The sequence below is a fragment of the Bufo bufo genome, chromosome 2, assembly GCF_905171765.1.
Source record: "Bufo bufo chromosome 2, aBufBuf1.1, whole genome shotgun sequence".
Classification (NCBI taxonomy): Eukaryota; Metazoa; Chordata; class Amphibia; order Anura; family Bufonidae; genus Bufo; species Bufo bufo.
In genome coordinates, this window is record NC_053390.1 from 208,853,003 (window position 1) to 208,874,285 (window position 21,283).

At 43.1% G+C, this 21,283-nt stretch overlaps 1 protein-coding gene across 2 annotated transcripts; it reads right to left on the reverse strand.

Moving 5' to 3' along the window:
- Positions 1-8,892: 8,892 nt before the first annotated feature.
- On the reverse strand, positions 8,893-21,056 carry PHETA1 (PH domain containing endocytic trafficking adaptor 1). Of its 2 annotated transcripts, XR_005776148.1 has the most exons (3): positions 20,919-21,056; positions 14,807-16,637; positions 8,893-8,903 (listed from the first exon to the last, which is right to left on the reverse strand). XR_005776148.1 is itself a non-coding variant. In XM_040416064.1 (2 exons), the coding sequence occupies exons 1-2, from the start codon at positions 20,944-20,946 to the stop codon at positions 15,817-15,819; spliced, it is 849 nt and encodes a 282-aa protein (XP_040271998.1). In that variant the 5' UTR covers positions 20,947-21,056; the 3' UTR covers positions 14,169-15,816. The 2 variants fall into 2 exon arrangements, 1 of the variants encoding a protein (XP_040271998.1); XM_040416064.1 differs by lacking the exon at positions 8,893-8,903 and having other exon boundaries at positions 14,169-16,637.
- Positions 21,057-21,283: the final 227 nt, after the last annotated feature.

Below are 21,283 nucleotides of genomic sequence, written 5' to 3' on the forward strand. Positions count from 1 at the left end.
TCAAACAGCTGATTGGTTGGGGTCCCAGGTGTCAGAACCCCACCGATCAGTTAAAAAATCTGGCAAAACCCCTTTAAATAGCCTTTAAAGGGGTTGTTTTTAAAATCCTTAGCAGGCACTTTTATAAAAGAAAGAAAGAAGCTTACCTTACCTGCTAAAGTTCCCTCCAGTGCAGTGCTGCAGGTCCGATCCTTGGGGCTTCCAGTCCCCACTGGACTGGAATTGAGGACATCACATCCACATTCATGTGACTGCTTAGCTAATCAATGGCGTCTGCAGTCATGTAGTGCATGAATGGCACATGACCACTGAGGCCAGTGATTGGTTGAGCGGTGGTGAACAATGGATGTGATGTCAGACCTGCAGCTTTGGAACGGAGGTACAGTTAGCAGGCTTTTCTCTTTCTTTTATAATTCTGTCTGCTTCTCTGAGAATTCTAAAAACTGTTGGACAACCCATTGAAGTATTTTCCCTGCAGCTGTTTTAGATGAATGTCCAATACGTTGATTTGTGCCCATGTTTGCATACTTTTCAAGCTCTGCTAGACAGTGAATTGTAAATAATGCATTAGGTTCATTTCATCCAACCAAATAATAGCTGTACCCCCAAGCGCACTGCTCTGTTCACATTTGTGTCATGGCTGCTCCAAATGCGTTTTCAAACGATTCTTCTGGAACCCATTGACTTATAATGGAATCTCTGTATGTTTTTGTATTTTTGATAACAGGAAAATCTCTACAGATTGCTGAATCCTCATGGAAAGGGGAAAGCACCAGTGTGAACTGAGCCCTCCTTATATTAATAAGACCAGTTGCTCACATATTTCATATTTAATGGGGTTCTGTCATCAAATAATGTTGCAAATAAAGAGACATGTGAACTTGACAGTTGAACATCATGGTCTCTGTACCATCTTCCTAGGTGCCCGCATTCTTGAGAAAATTGAAATTCATGCCATGCCCCCACAACCAACTGAGAGGACCAGGCAGTGAAGTAGTCCTTACGTCTGGCCCTAAAGTCTCAGGGAGCCCATTTAGTGCATGTGCTGTACAGAGATGGAACCAATGACATGACGGAGCCAGTAAACACTATGTAATCCACTAGATCAGTTGACAACCTGAATCATTGATTTGATCAAGGGCTTTTTTATATGAATGATTATTAGGAGTGATCTTTTCTCCTTTGTGAAGGTCTATTTTGGTCTGTCTAGACTGGTTTACTCCACTCATAACAGACCTTCACTTACCTGCTTTTTGGACGGCACTTACCAGTTATTTCTAATAAACCATGACATGGACTCATCAAAACCTTAAAGGGGTACATACATAAAATATACACTGGTTTTGTAAATGAGTTACATGTCACATATATTAGGAAAGGTTATAAGTCATTTTTGGAACTTCATTACGTGAAAGAAATTGAAGTTTCTTAATGTGTTGTTTGTAGCTGAAACTTAGGAAAACGGAGTCCTTCTGTCTAAAAATATGTAGTGTTTCGCTGCTACCATATATGACAACTTTTAGACTGTACTAGCACTTAAAGGGGTTTTCCAGGGAGAAAACTGGTTAAAAATTACCATTATTTACCCCTTGATTCCTCACTGCTTTTGTTCCGGCATTGCTCCGCTCCTCTCTGATTTCCACTTTCGGGTCGCAGCTCGACACTGAGGAAATAGCTGGAAATTCAAAACAACTGCAAACTGGCGCTTCTTCCTATATTTGTAGTACTGCAATACCTGCGTGGCGCTGCTTCACCAATAACTGAAGTCACTAAATGACCAAAAAATCCAAAGAAAACAAAACGCAAGTGTGTGCCACTACTATAACACTACCACCAGATAGACAAAAAAGAAACCAATATTCCCACAACAGACTTCAGTGTATCAGAGTATCTATAGTTCTACATGTCAAATAGAACCTTGCATGAATACCAATCTGATACCTGAGTGTGGATGTTGATTTCCTCCAAAACAATTCTCTGTTCTGTTCCAGGTAAGTTCACAAAAAGGCAGTTCCCAATCCACCAGTGGAGGTTTCTTTAGTCATTTAGAATTAAATCTGGATCCAGTACGAGCGAGCCCCGACTTGCAGCGCCACTCCTGAACTGAAAGCCGGCGCTGGTAATTTCACACTCTGCTACAGCCAGCCTCTATCACCAAAAAACCAACGCGTTTCGGAAGATAGAACGTCTTCCGTCATTTTATACTCACTGCTATTCCATCCTCCACTGGAATGAGTAACAGATCTTCTAGTTACGCTCTTCATACCCATACCCACACTCAACACCCAATTATTCAAACCCAATGGAGCCAGGGTATTCAAATTACCGTAAATATCCATTTAGTTTCCTCTCGGCCCATAGCTGTGATGTAATCACCTCCTCTCCAATTGGATTTCACCTGTACAATGCCACATATCTTAGTGTCCTTACAGCATAGTGTCGAGACCAGGGATGACCTACATATTTTCTTTCTATATTATATACATGTTCTCTAAAGAGACTTAGAGAACATGTGTATAATATAAAAAATATGTAGGTCACACATGATTTTTAATTCTTTACATAGGTGGAAATGCCCAATTATCGCTGAGGTTGGTCACGGCTGTTATCGGCTGACAGGCATCTCCAGCCATTTCCTCTGTGTTAAGCCCGGACTTTACAAAAAATCCTTCCCCCAACCCGGAAAACCTCTGATATGGCATGCACAATCTTGGTTCATCTAGTCTCTGTAAGGACAGATATAGGTTTATTCCTGGCGTGATTATGTTCACTTACTCTAGATTCAACAGACATATCTGCTGGAAGTTTGTTCCAAGCATCTACAACTCATTGAGTAAAATATTTCCTGACATTGGTTCTGATCTTCCTGTACTGAACTTTATTTAAAGTTTTGGAACAGGTTGCCCCCTCACTTCCTTCCTGAAGGCTATACATGTGTTGTACTATTCTTTTGGTGGTAGCTATGTACTCCTGGTGCTCGAGAGGAGCCAAAGCCACAAAAGAGGAAAGCAAAATAAATGTACAAGACAGATCCAGATGATTGATAATACTAGATAAGAGGTATCTTACTGTACAAATGCATCCATAAATGAAGGAAATGAATGTACTGGTTATCTGATGAGGTCATGTTCATGCACAGTTCAAGCATCAGTATGTCAATAAACCTCTCTAATAGAGGGAACCTCACCATCATCTCAAAGCCCTGCAGAGCACAGAATAAGGGGTAGTCTGAAACAAGGAAACATCTTTACGAATGACTTGAGGAAACATTCTCAGGTTAGCTCAACTAGTGTTTCTTTGAAACGTATAGAAGCTATTGGAATGGGGTAAAGGCCATAGATCTTCTGCTATGTGTAATCTGTTAATCCCCTTTAAAATTTGTTCCTAGTGCCAAGAAATAGTTTGTTTTTACAACTGGAAGGAAATTTTGTGCCTGGATATTTCCCCAGATATTAACAGGGTTCTCTGGGTATTTTTTGAGAGTCTTTTCACTGGTGGACAACAGATTGTTTCCTCAGTCTTAAAGTGTCCGTCACACCACCGTCTCTGCTGATTTTAGACTGGCTGCAGACTCCTCTGCTTAGGTCCTACCGACCAGATGTATTCCTGAGTTTTTCTGTTCACCTGCATATACAGCATATGCCGCAGAAATCGAAGACTCAGGTTCGAACACATCCAATCAGGACCTGAGCGGAAGAGCCCGCAGCCAGTCCAAGCTGAATAATCATTTTTTGCACATTGTTTTTAAATTAAATGCCATGCATCAATAAGGCCATGTAGACATTTTAGGGTTTGGCTCTAAAGTTTGTAAAAAAATTAATAAAATTAATTAAAAAAAAACAGGGATCAGACACATGCAGAAAGAAGGTTTGATGATGGGGTGATATGAAGTTGAGCAAAACTTCAATTGTGGAAATATCAATTATAAATTTATTATTAAAGCTACTGTATATTTGTTTACAGCCTATTTATGACATGGTACATTACACTAACATAACTAGCTTAAAAAGGACCTTTCACTACAAAATGCAGTGCAATCTGCAGGCAACTTGTTATAAAGCAGAAGCAAAGCAGATTGATATATTTAGTGGGAAAAGATTCAGTAAAACTTTACTTTAGTTGTACACGAGGGAGGTGTTATCAGTGATTGATAGCATCCTCTGTGTAAGGGCTCAGACAGCAGTATGAGGTCCGCAAAAATACGGATACGTTTATTTGCGGATTAGATGCTGATGCATTGACTTCTATGGGGCTCTTTTTTTTCCATTCCATGGCTCCGCAAAGCAAATTAAACGTCCTATACTTGTCAGTGAAAATCAGGATGGGTCTGCAAAAATACTGAATGCTATCCGTTTTTTTGCGGACATGCTGAACTGTCTGCAAAAAAAGGATGTGTATTTTTGCGGACAGCATACGGCCGTCTGAATAAGCCCCAAGTGTGTATACAGACATAGCTGTCACTCATTAATAGCTGCACACAGGGAGGTGTTATCAGTTATGGATAGTGTTCTCTGTGTTAGTGTGTATACATAGATAGCCGTCAGTCACTGATAGCTGTACACGGGGGAGATAGCATTTTCGGTGTAAGTGTGTATACAGAGATATCTGCCAGTCAATGATAGTTGTACACAGGGAGGTGTCATCAGTGATTGATAGTATTCTCTGTGTAAGTGTGTATACATAGGTAACTGTCAGTCACTGATAGCTGTACACTGGAGGTGTTATCATTGATTGATAGCATTATATGTATGTATACATACAGTATAGCTGTCATTCACTTCTAACACACTACGCACGTGAACAATGAAATCAGAACTAGCAAAGATTTAAATGTATACATTTTATTGAATCTTTTCCTACAAGACTATATATGAATCTGCTCAGCTCCTCCTGCTCCATAATATACTGCCTGGAGATTGCACAGCATTTTGTGGTGATAGGTTCTCTTTAAGTGTATGTCAACAACACCAAGTATTCATTTTATATCTATTCCTTGTCAGACCTAAAACCACATCTGTAATTGTGTTTTAAGTTGTAATTTTTTTGGGACTACAAATGTACTTTTTTTTTTTTTACGTTATCTATTACATATAAAAGGGGTTTTCTGCTTTGGGGTACCCTCTGCTAATATTAGCATACATTGTTAGTCATGTAGCCCTATTGTTTAGGGTTCTCACAGTGCCGTTTAACTGATCGAGCTGCTGTTCCGGCAGAGAGCAGCCTGGTGAAGTTCACCGGATCTGGCCTAGCCGGATATGCCGTTCACCGCTGGACCCTTTTGACTATAATGGGATCTAGCCACTTGTCTCTGGCCAAAAACTGGCATTTATGCTGGAAAGCGGCCAGATCCCCGCCAAATCCCATTATAGTTAATGAGGTCTGACAGTGAAAGACAGTATCCAACTGAGCCAGATCAGGTGAACTCTGTCAGGCTGTTCTAGCAGTGTGAATCTAGTCTTATTGAGAGTTTCAAAAAAGTAAAATTTTTACTACAAAAACAAGATTCTCCTCAACTTATGCTAGTCAGAATCTGTAGTTCTGTCAAATACTGTGCATTCCTTCCTGTAACGTACATTTTACAAGCCTCCACTAGGTGGCAGCAAAATACAATTTATAAGGAAAAACTTGGTCAGTTGTATGATGAAAGTCCTGCAGAAAATACAGACAGGCAGAGGTGTGATGTGCTATGCGGAACTTCTGCCCTCCGCCTTCATGCTGTGCTCTACTAGACCGTGCACCATGCAAGGCTTTAGCAAAGTGGGCGCAGGGCAGGAGCTCAGCACTCCTCTGTCTGTGCCCACTCTGATAAAGCCTGACATAGCACATCTACTGTACAGACTGCAAAGCACTATAGGCACCTGAATTATAGGTGCCTATATATTGCATGGAAAACAAATCAAATTAGGTCATTTACAATAGGTTTTAACAAACGTCATTTAGACGTGTAGGTAGACGATAACTATCCTTCTCATTCTTTTATAATATGTCATTAAAGTATGCCATGACAAAACCTGGTCAGAGCTTTAACACTATCCCATACATACTGACTGCGTGTACGTCAACATTGTATTGCATCATTTTTCCAGTTTCAGTCATGCACACGACCACATTTTTCTTCAATGCGCTATTCACTTTTATTTTAAAACGGATAGCACACAGACCTATGGTAAACTAGTCAATGGGGCTATTCACACATCATTTTCGTTAATGGATCCGTGTGCCTGATCCAAGAATCTCACCAGGTCCTTGTCTGTTTTGTGGATTAGAATAGCCCTTTCTACGGATGGGAGTAAGACTAAAAGGGAATGCACACAGAAGCTATCCGTTTTTTAAGGACTGAAAATCCAATGCTTGCGTGAATGGGTCCTTTTTCAAGTTTCTTCAGTGCATTTTGAGAGTTTCTTTATTGTATTTAGTAGCTGCAGACTAGCATCTTATTGGCAGACCTCTACAAAAGCTAGAATTGCTTCAACACTGCCTGCTCTCATGGTACAACTGACCTTATGCTCAGTGTGTGAATGTTATTCTGCAAGTACTAATGCCACATAAACCAAAGTGTGAACACTGTTTCACGGTATGATGATACGCTGTGGTTTACACAAGGGACGTTATTTCTATGGGTACACATATAGCCTCCGTGCTTAGTATTAACTCTTTCTTGTCTCCGTACATAGGTCTCTCTTTTTTAGTCCTATGATGTTAAAGATGCATGCTGCTGCATAAAGAATCTTTAGATTTAACAAAATTCACCCTGCTCTACTGATGCTGACCAGACTATCGTAGATATTACAGACCATATTGGTCCTCTAGAGAATAATTTCTTGTCGGATAAGTGGTCCCAAATCAATTTATTTAGATCAAATGCAATGAAATCAGGTATGTTAGTAAAGGTCATCGGTATGTCACTGCAGATGACCATTAACACCTATGCATGACTGCAAATCCATACATTCACAGGTCTTAGAGTGGCCATACACATTAGATAGGAGGAAGCTGAATACCGAACCACTGAATGAATGATAAATAACAAGCTGGTCAAAGGAAGTCAGCGCGCAGGCGCGGGATCTCGCTGATGGGGAGAGAAAACAGATGGGCGGGCAGAGGAAGAGGCTGGGCGAGGATAAGAGGCAGAGCTGCAAGATCAATGTGGCTGCCCTTTTGTAAATTATATTAAGCCGGGGGGTTACCTGGTGTGACCGACCAACCTTTTGTGCAACATTTTCATAAATGCGCTGTAAAAACTATCTACTTGTCAAAACAGCCCTCCTTTTCAAAAGTGGCGTGGGATGGCGTAGCTCACTAAAAATTTACACACACCCTAGGATCTGAACAAAGCCCGATATATAGCGGTCTGTAAAAACGTTATCAAATAACCCCAAAAACAACAGAACAGCAAATGTATCATACAAAAGATAACATTTTATTAGACTAGTAGTTTAAAATATAGTTACATATACATATGTTAGCAGCATTACATTCACAGGAAATAGTACCCACAGGATCATTATATCAATACATACAAACAATATGCTCCTATAATTGAAGGGATAAAATAAATCCCAACAACAAAAAAAGTGCTACAGTACAAATCAATACATCCAGGAGACAATTGTATAAAGTATACAGACTGAAGTAATCCTGAATCCCGACACGTGTTTCGCAAGGATATCCCTTGAGAAAGCGACCGCGAAACACGTGTCGGGATTCAGGATTACTTCAGTCTGTATACTTTATACAATTGTCTCCTGGATGTATTGATTTGTACTGTAGCACTTTTTTTGTTGTTGGGATTTATTTTATCCCTTCAATTATAGGAGCATATTGTTTGTATGTATTGATATAATGATCCTGTGGGTACTTTTTCCTGTGAATGTAATGCTGCTAACATATGTATATGTAACTATTTTAAACTACTAGTCTAATAAAATTTGTTATCTTTCGTATAATACATTAGCGGTTCACAAAAAATTTAGCAGAAGAAAAGTCGCACGAAACATCACACCAGAAAACTGGATTTACAAATCGTGATAAAAGTCTCCCTATGTCTCGTAGGCAGAGCTCAATCCAGTGGTTTACTTTTGTTATAGACGCCAAAATAATTACTTCTACTGTAGATGACAGGTTGGTGGTTTCTATTAGATTTTTTGGTGCTGACACATTAGTAAATCTGGGCCAATGTTGGTCTAAAAAAAGTGGTGCAAATTGGTGCATCTAGGGATTCTACACTTTTTTTTAACCAACATGCAAGACAAGTGGGTGGAGCCTAAAATGCACCATTTTGCCCTACAGTTCTGGTGTACAGATGTGTCTGAAAGTCAGACTAGGGTCACATATCAAAATCAGCGGCAGAAAGATCAGTAGCAGATTGCTATCTGAAAACAGGTCGTTTTTGGTGGCAGATTTGTGATTTAGAGGAGTTTTTACAAGCTTATTAGGAGAGTATTTGGTTGAGGTTTCTCTTCTTTGACTTTTATGAAATCCACAATGAATCTGCTTCCAAGAAGTAACACAATGAGCTGCTGAAAAAACCTCTGCCATTTTAAACTGTGTGACAAGGTGTTTTTTACATTATAGTAAATGGGGAAACTGTTGAGTTTCGGTTGTGGATTTAGTAGCGGGAAAACGCCTGTTTTTCGCTGCCGAATCACTGGCAGATTTAGCCATGTGAACATACCCTAAGCCAGGGATGGCCAGCCTGTGGCTCTCCAGCTGTTGTAAAACTACAACTCCCACCATGCCCTGCTGTAGGCAGTCTTGGCATGCTGGGAGTTGTAGTTTTGCCACAGCTGGAGAGCCTCAGGTTGGCCATCCCTGCCCTAAGCCAACTAGTATTTGGTATAGACCCTATCCCTGCACCACATTTATCATCCAGCCTGAGCCCCTGTGATAAATCTGGGGCAGGTCTAGACAGCCGGTCTAAGCTTACCACCATCTATAGAGAAAGTAATGACCCTAAAATGCTTTAGAAATTCAGTTTTCGTTTGACACTGAATTTTCATACTATGGAGTTCAAGAGGTTTTGTTTTCTTCTCCTGTAGAAACCAACAGCAGAGTGAATCCTGGTATGTGAGGGTGGTATAAGGTTGTTTCAGGGGAAAAAAATCTAACCTGCACAACATCTCTGCTGTAAGTATATTTATCTTAAGTGCGACTTAAGGCGCTGATCAAATGATATTGTTTTGTGTGTAACTTGGGACGTCTGTGTAACAGGATTGAGTTAAGCACTTAGGGTAGTCCGACTACAGGGATCCTGTTGTACTGAAACAAGTGGACATGTAATTACTGTAGGATCATGTACTGTATCTCCTTTGTATAATAAACTACAAATAATTAAAAATGCTAATATTATGTTAAAGACACTAAATATAGAACTTGATTGTGTGTTGTCTTTTCTTTTCCTTGATATTGTACAACCTGGGTTGTGTCTGGTATTGCAGCTCGGGGGCCCTGAAGTGAATGGGCTCCAGTGCCATACCAGACACAACCCATGGAGAAGTGTAGCACTGGCTTTGAAAGAAAGCAGCCGTTTTCTTTTATTTATGGACAACTACTTCAATGATTTGAGTAAATAACAGTGGACATAGGCCCCCTACACATATGTCCAGCTATCCGGCTCAGTTCCAGAGTGAAGCAGAAAACGCCGGAGGAGAACTGATCCCATAGTTTTCTGTGGGATTGTGCACATACGTCCAGCACATAAGTTGTGATGCCAGATCACAAAATAACGGTGGGGGTGCTATCAGTGTACAGATGCCGGATGTTTGCACTGGAGTGCAGTACACATATATCAGTTGTGTCCGACTCCAGCAAAGAACAACTGGCTGAGCACAACTGATATATATGTGAACCTAACCTTAGTGAAGGATATTGAAATGTCCCAACTAATGTATCCATCAGGGATTCCTGCTGTTAAAGGGGTTTTCCGAGACTTTAATACTGATGACTAGGGATGAGCGAACTTCTGTTTTCAAGTTCAGCGTACAAAAGGTTCAGGTTATCTAAGAATACCACGACCATACTGCTTGTTTCCATGGTTACGACCACCCCGCACTCCATTAGCAGTGGTGGCTGTGCTTGCATACTATAAAGAAGCACCAGCCTGTGTGAGCTCCCAAGGTCCCAATCACTAGAGAACCCGGCATTTTTTCCTATAGTGTACAAGCACCTCTACTAGCTTGCTGGGTGGTCGTAGCCATGGAAACAAGCGGTGTATAATGTGATGGAAAAATGAATCCAGCCAGCAAAGGAGGCAATATGGGCAATAACAGTAAATTAGTAAGTGCCTTGTATTAACTTGCTGAACCCCTTTAAAGGGACACTTGACAGGCCCAAAAAGCATATTTAGGTATATATATATGACAGTACAGGTCTTATAAAGTGTATTAGAATCATCTAAGTATCCCCCCTGTCCACCTTATAAATACAGTAAAATGAAGTTTTATAACCTGCTTGAATCGTGTTCAATCTGCCCATGGGGCGGCGTTTCATCTCAACTTGCGCCCAGCCAGCCTCGCCCCAACTGCCGTTTGAAACGCCGCCCAGCTCATCAATATTCACAACGCTGGGCGGCTACTAGTGTCCCCGACGCAAGATCCGGCGCATGCCCAATACAATACTATGGGCATCGGCCTCCGGCTCATCTTCAGCGCATGCACCCGGCACCCTCACTGGCCGGGATCGCATCGCGCCTGCGCACAGTCTGATTCTCAGAGGCCGATGCAGCCTCTGCTTTATGCGCATGCGCCGGGCACAGTTCATAGCAGCGCTTCAGAGCGCTGCTCTGTTACATCTCAAAAGGGGTTAATTAGTGCGCAGGCGCGATATGATTAGTGCGCCGCCCAGCGAAGTGAATATTGATGAGCTGGGCGGCGCTTCAAACGGCAGTTGGGGCGAGGCTGGCTGGGCGCAAATTGAGATGAAACGCCGCCCCTTGGGCAGATTGAAGACGATTCAAGCAGGTTATAAAACTTCATTTTACTGTATTTTAAGGTGGACAGGGGGGATACTTAGATGATTCTAATACACTTTATAAGACCTGTACTGTCATATATATACCTAAATATGATTTTTGGGCCTGTCAGTGTCCCTTTAAACTCAGATTTTAATGGAGCACAACCAAACCAAAGTATATTTGGCCACCTTCAGACTTAGCACATTTGTTTCAGATTTTACTCCAAAAATGTGCAGCAAAGTACAATATTATTGAAGGAGAAAATCATGTTAAGGAGAAAACAAAAATGCATTTAGGGTAATATGCCAGTTTTTGAACCCATAAAATGCCCTATTGCGGAACTGTACTGCAGATTGTGCTGCAAAGGAAGAAATCTGCATGTAAAATTTCTGTCGCTGCCTTATTTCTGAACATCCACAAGTTAATAAAGAAGGGGGGGGGGGACACTTTCTTTAAAAACCATTTATTTTACAGAAGGAATGTGCAATATATACGGTAACATTTTTCATAGTGGAATGTAAATGTCTAAACATAAAAAATTACAAGAGGAAATGTAAAATAAAAAAAGTCATACCATAGATGGAAATGGAAGGCAAAGTATGCAGTATCCGGATACCAACTGATCAGTCACAGAACACGTCTGTAGACATCCTGCGTGGAAACATATACAGGACAGCAACTGTACCGCGAGGCTACATTCATCAACGTGTCTGCGAATCACTGCCTGACACCAAATGGTAGGTTCACTGATTTCACAGTTAGGATACAAAGGGGAAAAAAATCTCAAGCTTCTAAAATCCACAACTTTTATTTGAAATTCATAAAAGGCAGAGGAGTGCAGCATCAAAAGTCCATAATATTGTTTAGCATTTCGCACAAAATAGTGCTAAATGATAGCATATAGACACGACGGACAAACCGCGATTTTAAAAATACAATGGACCGATCACATAAACAACAGAAGTGACCTCATGGTTTGTCCTTAGTAACCATATGCTACCATAAAGCACACTTCTGGGGGAAAAAAGCATAAGCTGTGTTATGGACCTTTAATCCTGCACTCCTGGATTTGAAATAAACGTTGGGATTTTAGAAGCTTTGGATTCTTGGTATCCTGATTACACACCGGAGCCGGGCGTTTGAATCCAGACTGCTTCACTCCCAGCCATCGCATTGCTATATACACAGACTGGAGAGACACACAATTTAACAGTTCAGTATATCTTTCATGTACTATCGTTTAGCTATAATAACCTGCCTACATTGAGTACGCTGCCTGTGCCGTTCATAGTGCGCCCTGCGCTGATGAATGACAGGAAAAGTCTAAGGCCTATTAGTACACCTTTTTCCAGGGTGCGGGTGCCCACAGAGAGTGCCATAGGTTCACCACCACTGGTCTAGGGTATCCACAGCAATAGCCAAAAAAGTGCAAAGATTGTGAATAGAGCAGCAGTGCACATTCTCTTTGGGTGCTCAGATAATACGGGGGGGGGGGGGGGGGGGGGGGGGAAGGGGGCGCAGAACCCTGTGGACAGGGGATACATTTTAATTTTGGGAAAACCCCATTAATCACCAGCCAGACCTGAACTGACAATATGGCCACCATCATGGAAGGTTCTGCTGAATTCTCAAACTCAAGACATACAAGCGGGAAGTGGATGGTGAACAGCCCGGAGACTTTCACATTTTGCAGCTGAAAGTCACCCGCTGTTGAGGTTGCCTTGAGGTCCGTCATAAGAAGCAAGGACTGCATTGTATCTGTCCCATCTACAGAGCCTCAGTATAGTGTCCTCTATTAAAATAACACGCGTGTTTACAAGACCTGAACACGCCTCTCTACAGATCAGTTGAGGTCAATAGCCGTCTTCTGAGTGATTACTCAACAAACATTTAGTATTTACTGCTTGCTTTCCGTAACTTCTACGGTTTCATCATAGATGGGGGGTTGTACACTTGAAACCATTCTCTATGAGCCACAACAGAGAATTGCTGTATAGAAGAAGATCAGATACCGAAGAAGGCGAACCAACCTTGTGTCGAAATGGCAGCCATAAAATGTCTTGCTGGACACGGCAAAATGAACATCTTGCCAGGAGCAAGTCCTTTGGCAACCAGCTGATGGCACGTTTGGAAAGTCCTTCAATTTGATAAGGTGACAGTACTTACACTGTACGTATCTATGTATCTGTTGCTTCATACACATACCCAGGTCTCCACTTCTAATGGTGCAAAGACAGCGTTGGAGTAGTGAAGCAGTCGAAATTCACACGTTTCCCAGAATGTAAACTTTTTTTCTACATAAATTCATTTGTGAGAAACAAATGTATTATTATAAAAGAAAGCATCATAAATTATACAGGTCCAAACCCAAACAGAGAAAACTGGACAAAGACGTATTAGTGTTACTAAAAAGGCGCCTGCCACCTCTCCTGACATGGCTGCTCTAGGAACTACCTCACCTCCTCAAGTAATAATGCTAGAAATGTATGAATAATATGACAAATGGGTGTTACCTTTCCACTTGTCAAACAGGCAAAACATCCAGCTGTCAATTTACTCAAATTTATAATTACAGATGCTCTAGATTTTTTATTTTATGGGAAATACATTTAATTACTAAAACAGACATATCAGAACATATGGATGCCCTTTCATTTCTGATTATTCGTACAGCCGCCATATGTGATATCACAAGATCCATTCTGCTGCTGCTCTCGGACATACTGTCATACACTGCAGCCTTTACCACGCTTCCACATAAAACATACGGTAATCATCACATACTTTATATTGCACACAGGAAGTTCTAACAATCCCTCAACGTGGCCGGTCTTTGGGAAACGGGTCAGCTCACTGTACAACGGGCACGTTACACCTGGAGGCTCTGCTCTCTCTGCAACTGCTGCTCCCTCTCCACGGTGACTGACAGGACCTGGCAGTGAAAACGTGGTCACATCTGCCCAGCCTTAACATGCAGAGAGCAGACATTCCGCCACATATGAACATGGGCCAACACAGATGCATTCAGCTGCCAGGCGCACATGTAACAGGTCAGTCAGTGTCATAGGGACAGATCTGCTGACAGATGTCCTTTAAATGAGGAGGAAAAAACTGACCAGCTACAAATCAAACGTCTATCTCATCAGACAAGGTATCAGCTTCACAGTAACCTTCTACAGATCACAGCATGTTAGGCCATTCTGCCTTTTTGGCAATAGGAAAGGAGATAATGAACCAGCAGATGAAATACAACTCTCCGCCCTGCTGAAAATAGAGAAATATACAACCGTTTGCTGTGAGTCAGCACATTCAATGAAATCATAGAAGCCACAGATGTGTAACAGAAAAGCACGTGCTTCCCATTAACCAGCATCTTCCCTATGGAGAAGATTAACGGAAGGGAGATGATTTTATGTTGTTCTAATATTTTTAATACAGAAAGATGCTGCCATTGTGCTTATATATTATGAGGAAGGCACTTTCTATGAATGGCAGGGGGCGTTTAGGCAGAGTGTTAGGCACTGCCAATGTGATTTAAACATGTCATAGATAGACATCCTAGTCACCACCACAATCCTAACAGCTTCATTTAATGCTCTTGGGCAGAGACCAAAGGATTCTGTAGAGCATGGATCAGCAACTTCTGCCACTCCAGCTTTTGTCAAACTATAACTCCCAGCATGCAAACATGCTTAAAGAGGGTTTCCTTTGCATAGGTCATCAGTATCTTATCGGTGGGGTACCATCACCCGGGACCCCTGCCGATTAACTGTTTCAGAAGGCAGTGGCGCTCTCAGTAGCTCCGCAACTTCCTCCAGCTTTGCCTAGGCCAGTGACATCATGTTCTTCGGTCACATGGCCTAGGTCCGTGATGGCTAACCTCCGGCACTCTAGCTGTGGTAAAACTACAAGTTCCAGCATGCACTCTTGCTTGGCTGTTTTTGGAACTCCATAGAAATGAACGGGGAATGCTGGGAGTCGTAGTTTCACCACAGCTGGAGTGCCAGAGGTTAGCCATTACTGGCCTAGGTGCAGCTCAGCCCCATTGCAGTGAATGAGGCTGAGCTACAATACCAAGTACAGCCACTATACAATGTAAAACTGTGCTTGGTGACCAGGTAGAAGGCTGCAACACTACTGTGAGCACCACTGCCTTCTCAAACAGCTGATCGGGGGGGTCCCGGGTGTCAGACGCCCACCGATGAGATACTGACCTATCCAGAGGACTAAAAAAAACTCCCAGAAAACCTCTTTAAAGTTCCAAGAACTTTGACTGTTCTTGGAACGGTGCATGGTGGGAGTCGTAGTCTTACAACAGTTCCAGTGTTCCAGAGGTTGCTCACCCCTGCTGTAGAGTTTTTTTACCAGCTTATTTTTAAGAAGCCAAAAATATAACGACCCCCATGGACATCACTAGTAAAGGAACAGCAACAGTTGCATATTTCTAGGCGCTTTGGATACCTGGCTCCGATAGAATATATAGATAAAAGTCATAGTAAACCGTATCTTTTACAGCAGGATAATAAAATATATAAAAGATTATTGTGCTAATGAGTGTGGCAGATTTCACCATCTTTTAAAACAATATTTGGACACATAAAAAGTCACATTTAATTCTCAATGCCTTCTTCTTGGTGATGTTACTGAAGTGAAAACACCCTGAAAACCATCAGAAGTGTAAAGTGGCACTTTGGTAGTGCAGATCTTGTAACCATCTGCCCTGTATTTTGCGCACAAAAAAAAGGCTAAAAAGAGAACAATCAGCTCTCAGTCGTGGCAGTAAACAGAATGGCTCCTTGTGAGGAGCAAAGGAATTTTAAGATGATTGTTTTATGTCTAAAGTCTTGACATGAAAGATCCAGCTCTTACTCAGAATCTCCCAGTCCAGGCTTTTCCTGGAAACTTCTCTTCCACTGTGCTCGGAGTTGCTTAATTTCTTCCCCAAAGAAATCATGAAGCTTTGCGAAGCTGTACCGGACTTCGGCCGCCTCATCAGAGTCATACGGTTCACTTGTACCAACTTGCTGAGTTTGCTCAGATGCCAAGGACTGGTGTTGGACTGAGTTTCCATCCAACAGCCATGTTGCATCTTTGTAGTGTGGCCCATTGGTATAGGTAAGGCCATTTGGCAGGTCAGCCGCACGGTTACTCCATGGAGCACAGCCGTTGTCCTTTATAACTGACCTCTCCTGGCTGCAAGGCAAAGCCGGCCTGTGGAGAGAAGGACTCCTATCGGCAGCAGCAGGAGGCCCGCTAGAAGAGGCCTGGCCTTTATGCACTTCCATGAGCTGCTGTTGCAGTTCTTTCACCACAAGCCTGATGTATTCAAAGTTTGCCCTGGAAAGAGCCTTTACCCAGGACTCCATAGTACTGTGGCTATCTGCAGCAAGAATATAGGCACGAGATTTGGAATAACCAAATCGAATTGCAAATGCATACTCTTCTGTAGACTCGCACAGCTCCACCCTGCAGCCCTCCAGTATAATAACTCCCACCGGTTCCCGACTTTCCTGATTGTCATAGTAAAAGAGCATGTTCCCCTTCAGCACAAACCAACGCCTGTGGTAGGAGGCATTGCGTTCCCCCTTCTTGTACAGGAAGCCACTTTTGTCTATGGGTGAGTTGCAGTTGGCATAATACACCAAGTTCCTCTCGTTTAGCTTCATGTCTTTGCGTATGTCGAGCCCTTGAAGACAGAAGAAAACAGAACTACGTTAAAAACCTATAATTTACTAAAAGACTGCACAGTGAATAAGGCCTCTTTCACACTTGCGTTGTTGGGATCCGGCGTGCACTTCCGTTGCCGGAGGTGCCCGCCGGATCAGGAAAAACGCAAGTGTACTGAAAGCATTTGAAGACGGAACCGTCTTCCAAATGCTTTCAGTGTTACTATGGCACCCAGGACGCTATTAAAGTCCTGGTTGCCATAGTAGGAGCGGGGGAGCAGTATACTTACAGTCCGTGCGGCTCCCGGGGCGCTCCAGAATGACATCAGAGCGCCCCATGCGCATGGACGACGTGATCCATGCGATCACATGATCCATGCGATCACATGATCCATGCGCTTGGGGCGCCCTGACGTCACTCTGGAGCACCCAGGGAGCCGCACGGACGGTAAGTATACTGCTCCCCCGCTCCCCGCTACACTTTACCATGGCTGCCAGGACTTTGGTTACCATGGCTGCCAGGACGCTATTCAGAAAAAGCTAAATGTCGGCTCCGGCAATGCGCCGAAACGACGTTTAGCTTAAGGCCGGATCCGGATCAATGCCTTCCAATGGGCATTAATTCCGGATCCGGCCTTGCGGCAAGTGTTCCGGATTTTTGGCCGGAGCAAAAAGCGCAGCATGCTGCGGTATTTTCTCCGGCCAAAAAACGTTCCGTTCCGGAACTGAAGACATCCTGATGCATCCTGAACGGATTTCTCTCCATTCAGAATGCATTAGGATAATCCTGATCAGGATTCTTCCGGCATAGAGCCCCGACGACGGAACTCTATGCCGGAGGACAAGAACGCAAGTGTGAAAGAGCCCTTACTGAGTGACAAACATCTGGTAAAGCACTGCTCCCCTTCAGACCAGAGGCAAATGATCAAGATCTGGCTGACTGCAGCTGCCACCATCGAGCTTTAGTAAGACCCCCCAATGGGGGCTGCAGGCAGTTTCAGGAGGGGCACTCCAGCGAGCGCAGCATACCCTACATTATTTAACAGGCCAAGAATGTCTCCAGATCTAAACCCTATTCAGCATCTGTGGGGCATCCTCAAACTGAAGGTGGAGGGGTGCAAGGTCTCTAACATCCACCGGCTCTGTCATCATGGAGGAGTAGAAGAGGATTCCAGTGGCAACCTGTGAACTCCATGCCCAAGAGAGTTAAGGCAGTGCTGGGAAATAATGGTGGCCACAATTTGGCCATTTTCACTTAGGGGTGTACTCACTTTTGTTGAAAGCAATTTAGACATTAATGGCCGTGTGTGGAGTTATTTTGAGGGCACACCAAATTTATACTGTTAGGGTACTTTCATACTAGCGTTTTTCTTTTCCGGCACCGAGTGCCGTCAAAAGGGCTGATTGCCGGAAAAGAACTGATCAGTTTTACCCCCATGCATTCTGAATGGAGAGCATTCCGTTAAGGATGTCTTCAGTTCAGTCTTTTTGACTTTTCAGGATGGAGATATGCTACGGTTTTATCTCCGGACAAAAAACCTGAAGACTTGCCTGAATGCCGGTGTTCCGTGATATTTCCTTACCCGTGAAATTTCCCTACCCTCGTCACTTCCTGTTGTGACGCGGCCAGCACCGGACATGACGTTCCCAGCTTTGGAAGGAGGTGTGCCGCGCGGCGCACAACGACGGGGTAGGGAAATTTCACACCACAGTTGGGAGAAGGGGCCACCTAATGCGCTTGCGCCTTACCTCTAAGCTGGACACTGGCCGACACTGCGCATGCGTCGGGAGTGACAAGGGTAGGGAAATTTCACGGGTAGGGGAAATATCCCGGGACACCGGATCCAGCATTTTTTTCCATAGGAATGTATTAGTGCCGGATCTGGCATTCAAAATACCGAAAAAAAGTGAAAAAAATAAATGCCAGATCTGGCATTTCAATGCATTTTTCTGAATGATCAGGCATTTTTAAGACTGATCAGTCTGAGGCCTCTTTCACATGACCGTATGGCTTTTTCAGTGTTTTGCGTTCCGTTTTTTGTTTCTGTTGTGTTTTAGTTTCTGTTCCGTTTTTCCGTATGGCATATACAGTATACAGTAATTACATAGAAAAAATTGGTCTGGACATAAAATTTTTAATAGATGGTTCCGCAAAAAACGGAACAGATACGGAAGACATACGGATGCATTTCCGTTTGCGTTCTTTTTTGCAGACCCATTGACTTAAATGGAGCCACGGAACGTGATTTGCCGGCAATAATAGGACATGTTCTATCGTTCAACAGAACGTAAAAACGGAAATATGGAAACGGGATGCATACGGAGTACATTCCGTTTTTTTGCAGAACCATTGAAATGAATGGTTCCGTATACGGAACGCAAAAAACGGCCCGTAAATGAAAAAAACAAAAAAAACGGTTGTGTAAGAGAGGCCTTAGGGTACTTTCACACTACCGTTATTCTTTTCCGGCATAGAGTTCCGTCAAAAGGGCTCTATGCCGGAAAAGAACTGATCAGGCATATCCCAATGCATTCTGAATGGATAGAAATCCGTTCAGTCACTGTCAGGCGTTTTGGCCGGACATAATACCGCAGCATGCTGCGGTATTATGTCCGTCCAAAATGCCTGATCAGTCGCTGGAATGCCCATTGACTTACATTAGGCCGGATCTGGCATTGCAAAACAACTGAAGGACGGATCCTGCATGCGCAGACCGGGAAAACTGTGAAAAAGACTGCAAAACGGATCCGTCCATCCGCATGACAAGCGGAGAGAGGGATCCATTCTTGCAATGCATTTGTAGACGGATCCGCACCCGGATCCGTCTACAAATGTTGTCAGTTGTCACACTGATCGGCGGATCCGGCAGGCAGCTCTGACGACGGAACTGCCTGCCGGATCACACTAATGCTAGTGTGAAAATAGCCTTACAAATGCCATCAGTGCAGTTCCGGATCACTCTGCCGCAAGTGTAAAAGTAGCCTTAGCTCCTTTCACATCACTGAACGGACCCCATTATAGTCTATGGGGTCTTTAGGCTCCGTTATCTGCAGAATCCGTCCTCAACGGTGCCGGAGAACGGAAAGGAGAAACGGTGATGTGAAAGGAGCCTTATACAAGCCGTACACTGACTACTGTACATTGTATCAAAGTGTCAGATCTTCAGTGTTGTCCCATGAAAAGATATAATAAAATATTTACAAAAAATGTGAGGGGTGGACTCACTTTTGTGAGATACTGTATGTATGTACACCCCTCAGATCAGCGCTGGACGCCTGCATGTTACGCCTATATACATACACATGACCCCTGTATACAGCTATTTCCATCTGTATCAGCAGATTGCGAAACCTCCGGACAGGAACTCTCCACAACATCTGCCTCCTCCGTATACACATCACACGCGAGGTCGATAGGACATATATGACCAGTATCAGGGTACATACACATCACATGAGGTTGATATTACATGTATGACCAGTATCAGATTACATACACATCACATGTGAGAGAGATATGACATATACATATATGACCAGTATCAGGTTACATACACATCACATGAGGGAGATATTACATGTATGACCAGTATCAGGTTACATACACATCACACACGAGGTAGATAGGACATATATGACCAGCATCTGGGTACATACACATCACATGAGGGAGATATTACATATATGAACCGTATCTGGTTACATACACATCACATGTGAGGGAGATATTACATGTATGAACAGTATCAGGTTACATACACATCACATGTGAGGGAGATATTACATGTATGAACAGTATCTGGTTACATACACATCACATGAGGTAGATATGACCAGTATCAGGTTACATACACATCACATGAGGTAGATATGACATATATGACCAGTATCTGGTTACATACACATCACATGTGTGGAAGATATTACATGTATGACCAATATCTGGTTATATACAAATCACATGAGGGAGATATTACATGTATGACCAGTATCAGGGTACATACACATCACATGAGGGAGATATTACATGTATGAACAGTATCAGGGTACATACACATCACGTTAGATAGATATTACATGTATGACCAGTATCAGGTTACATACACATACCATTTGAGGGAGATATTACATGTATGACCAGTATCTGGTTACATACACATCACAAGTGAGGGAGATATTACATGTATGACCAGTATCTGGTTACATACACATCACATGTGAGGGAGATATTACATGTATGACCAGTATCTGGTTACATACACATCACATGAGGTAGATATGACCAGTATCAGGGTACATACACAGGCTTAGCGGCGGCGGCTGGCTCATTTCCTTCTACATCCTCCTCCAGGTAAGGGCAGGTGTGTGGCATCTCACGGCCGCCCTGCAGTCCTGGCACCTCCGCTCTGCCCCCTCCATTGTCCGCCCCACATTTCCACCTCCCCGGACAGGAAATAGATCGTGCACACAGACCCGCCCGCTCACGCCTGGAGCTCCGCCCCCTAGCGGCTTCGGCTCTGCCTGCGTGTCATTTCCATAAACTAGACACAAGCCGGGAGGACGCGGGGTGGTCGGTCCGGTCCTATCACAGCTATTATTAGTCTGCCATATGACCTTATTATCTTCCCTGAGCTCTAGGTTTATTTTTACCTCCCTGGAGTCTCAG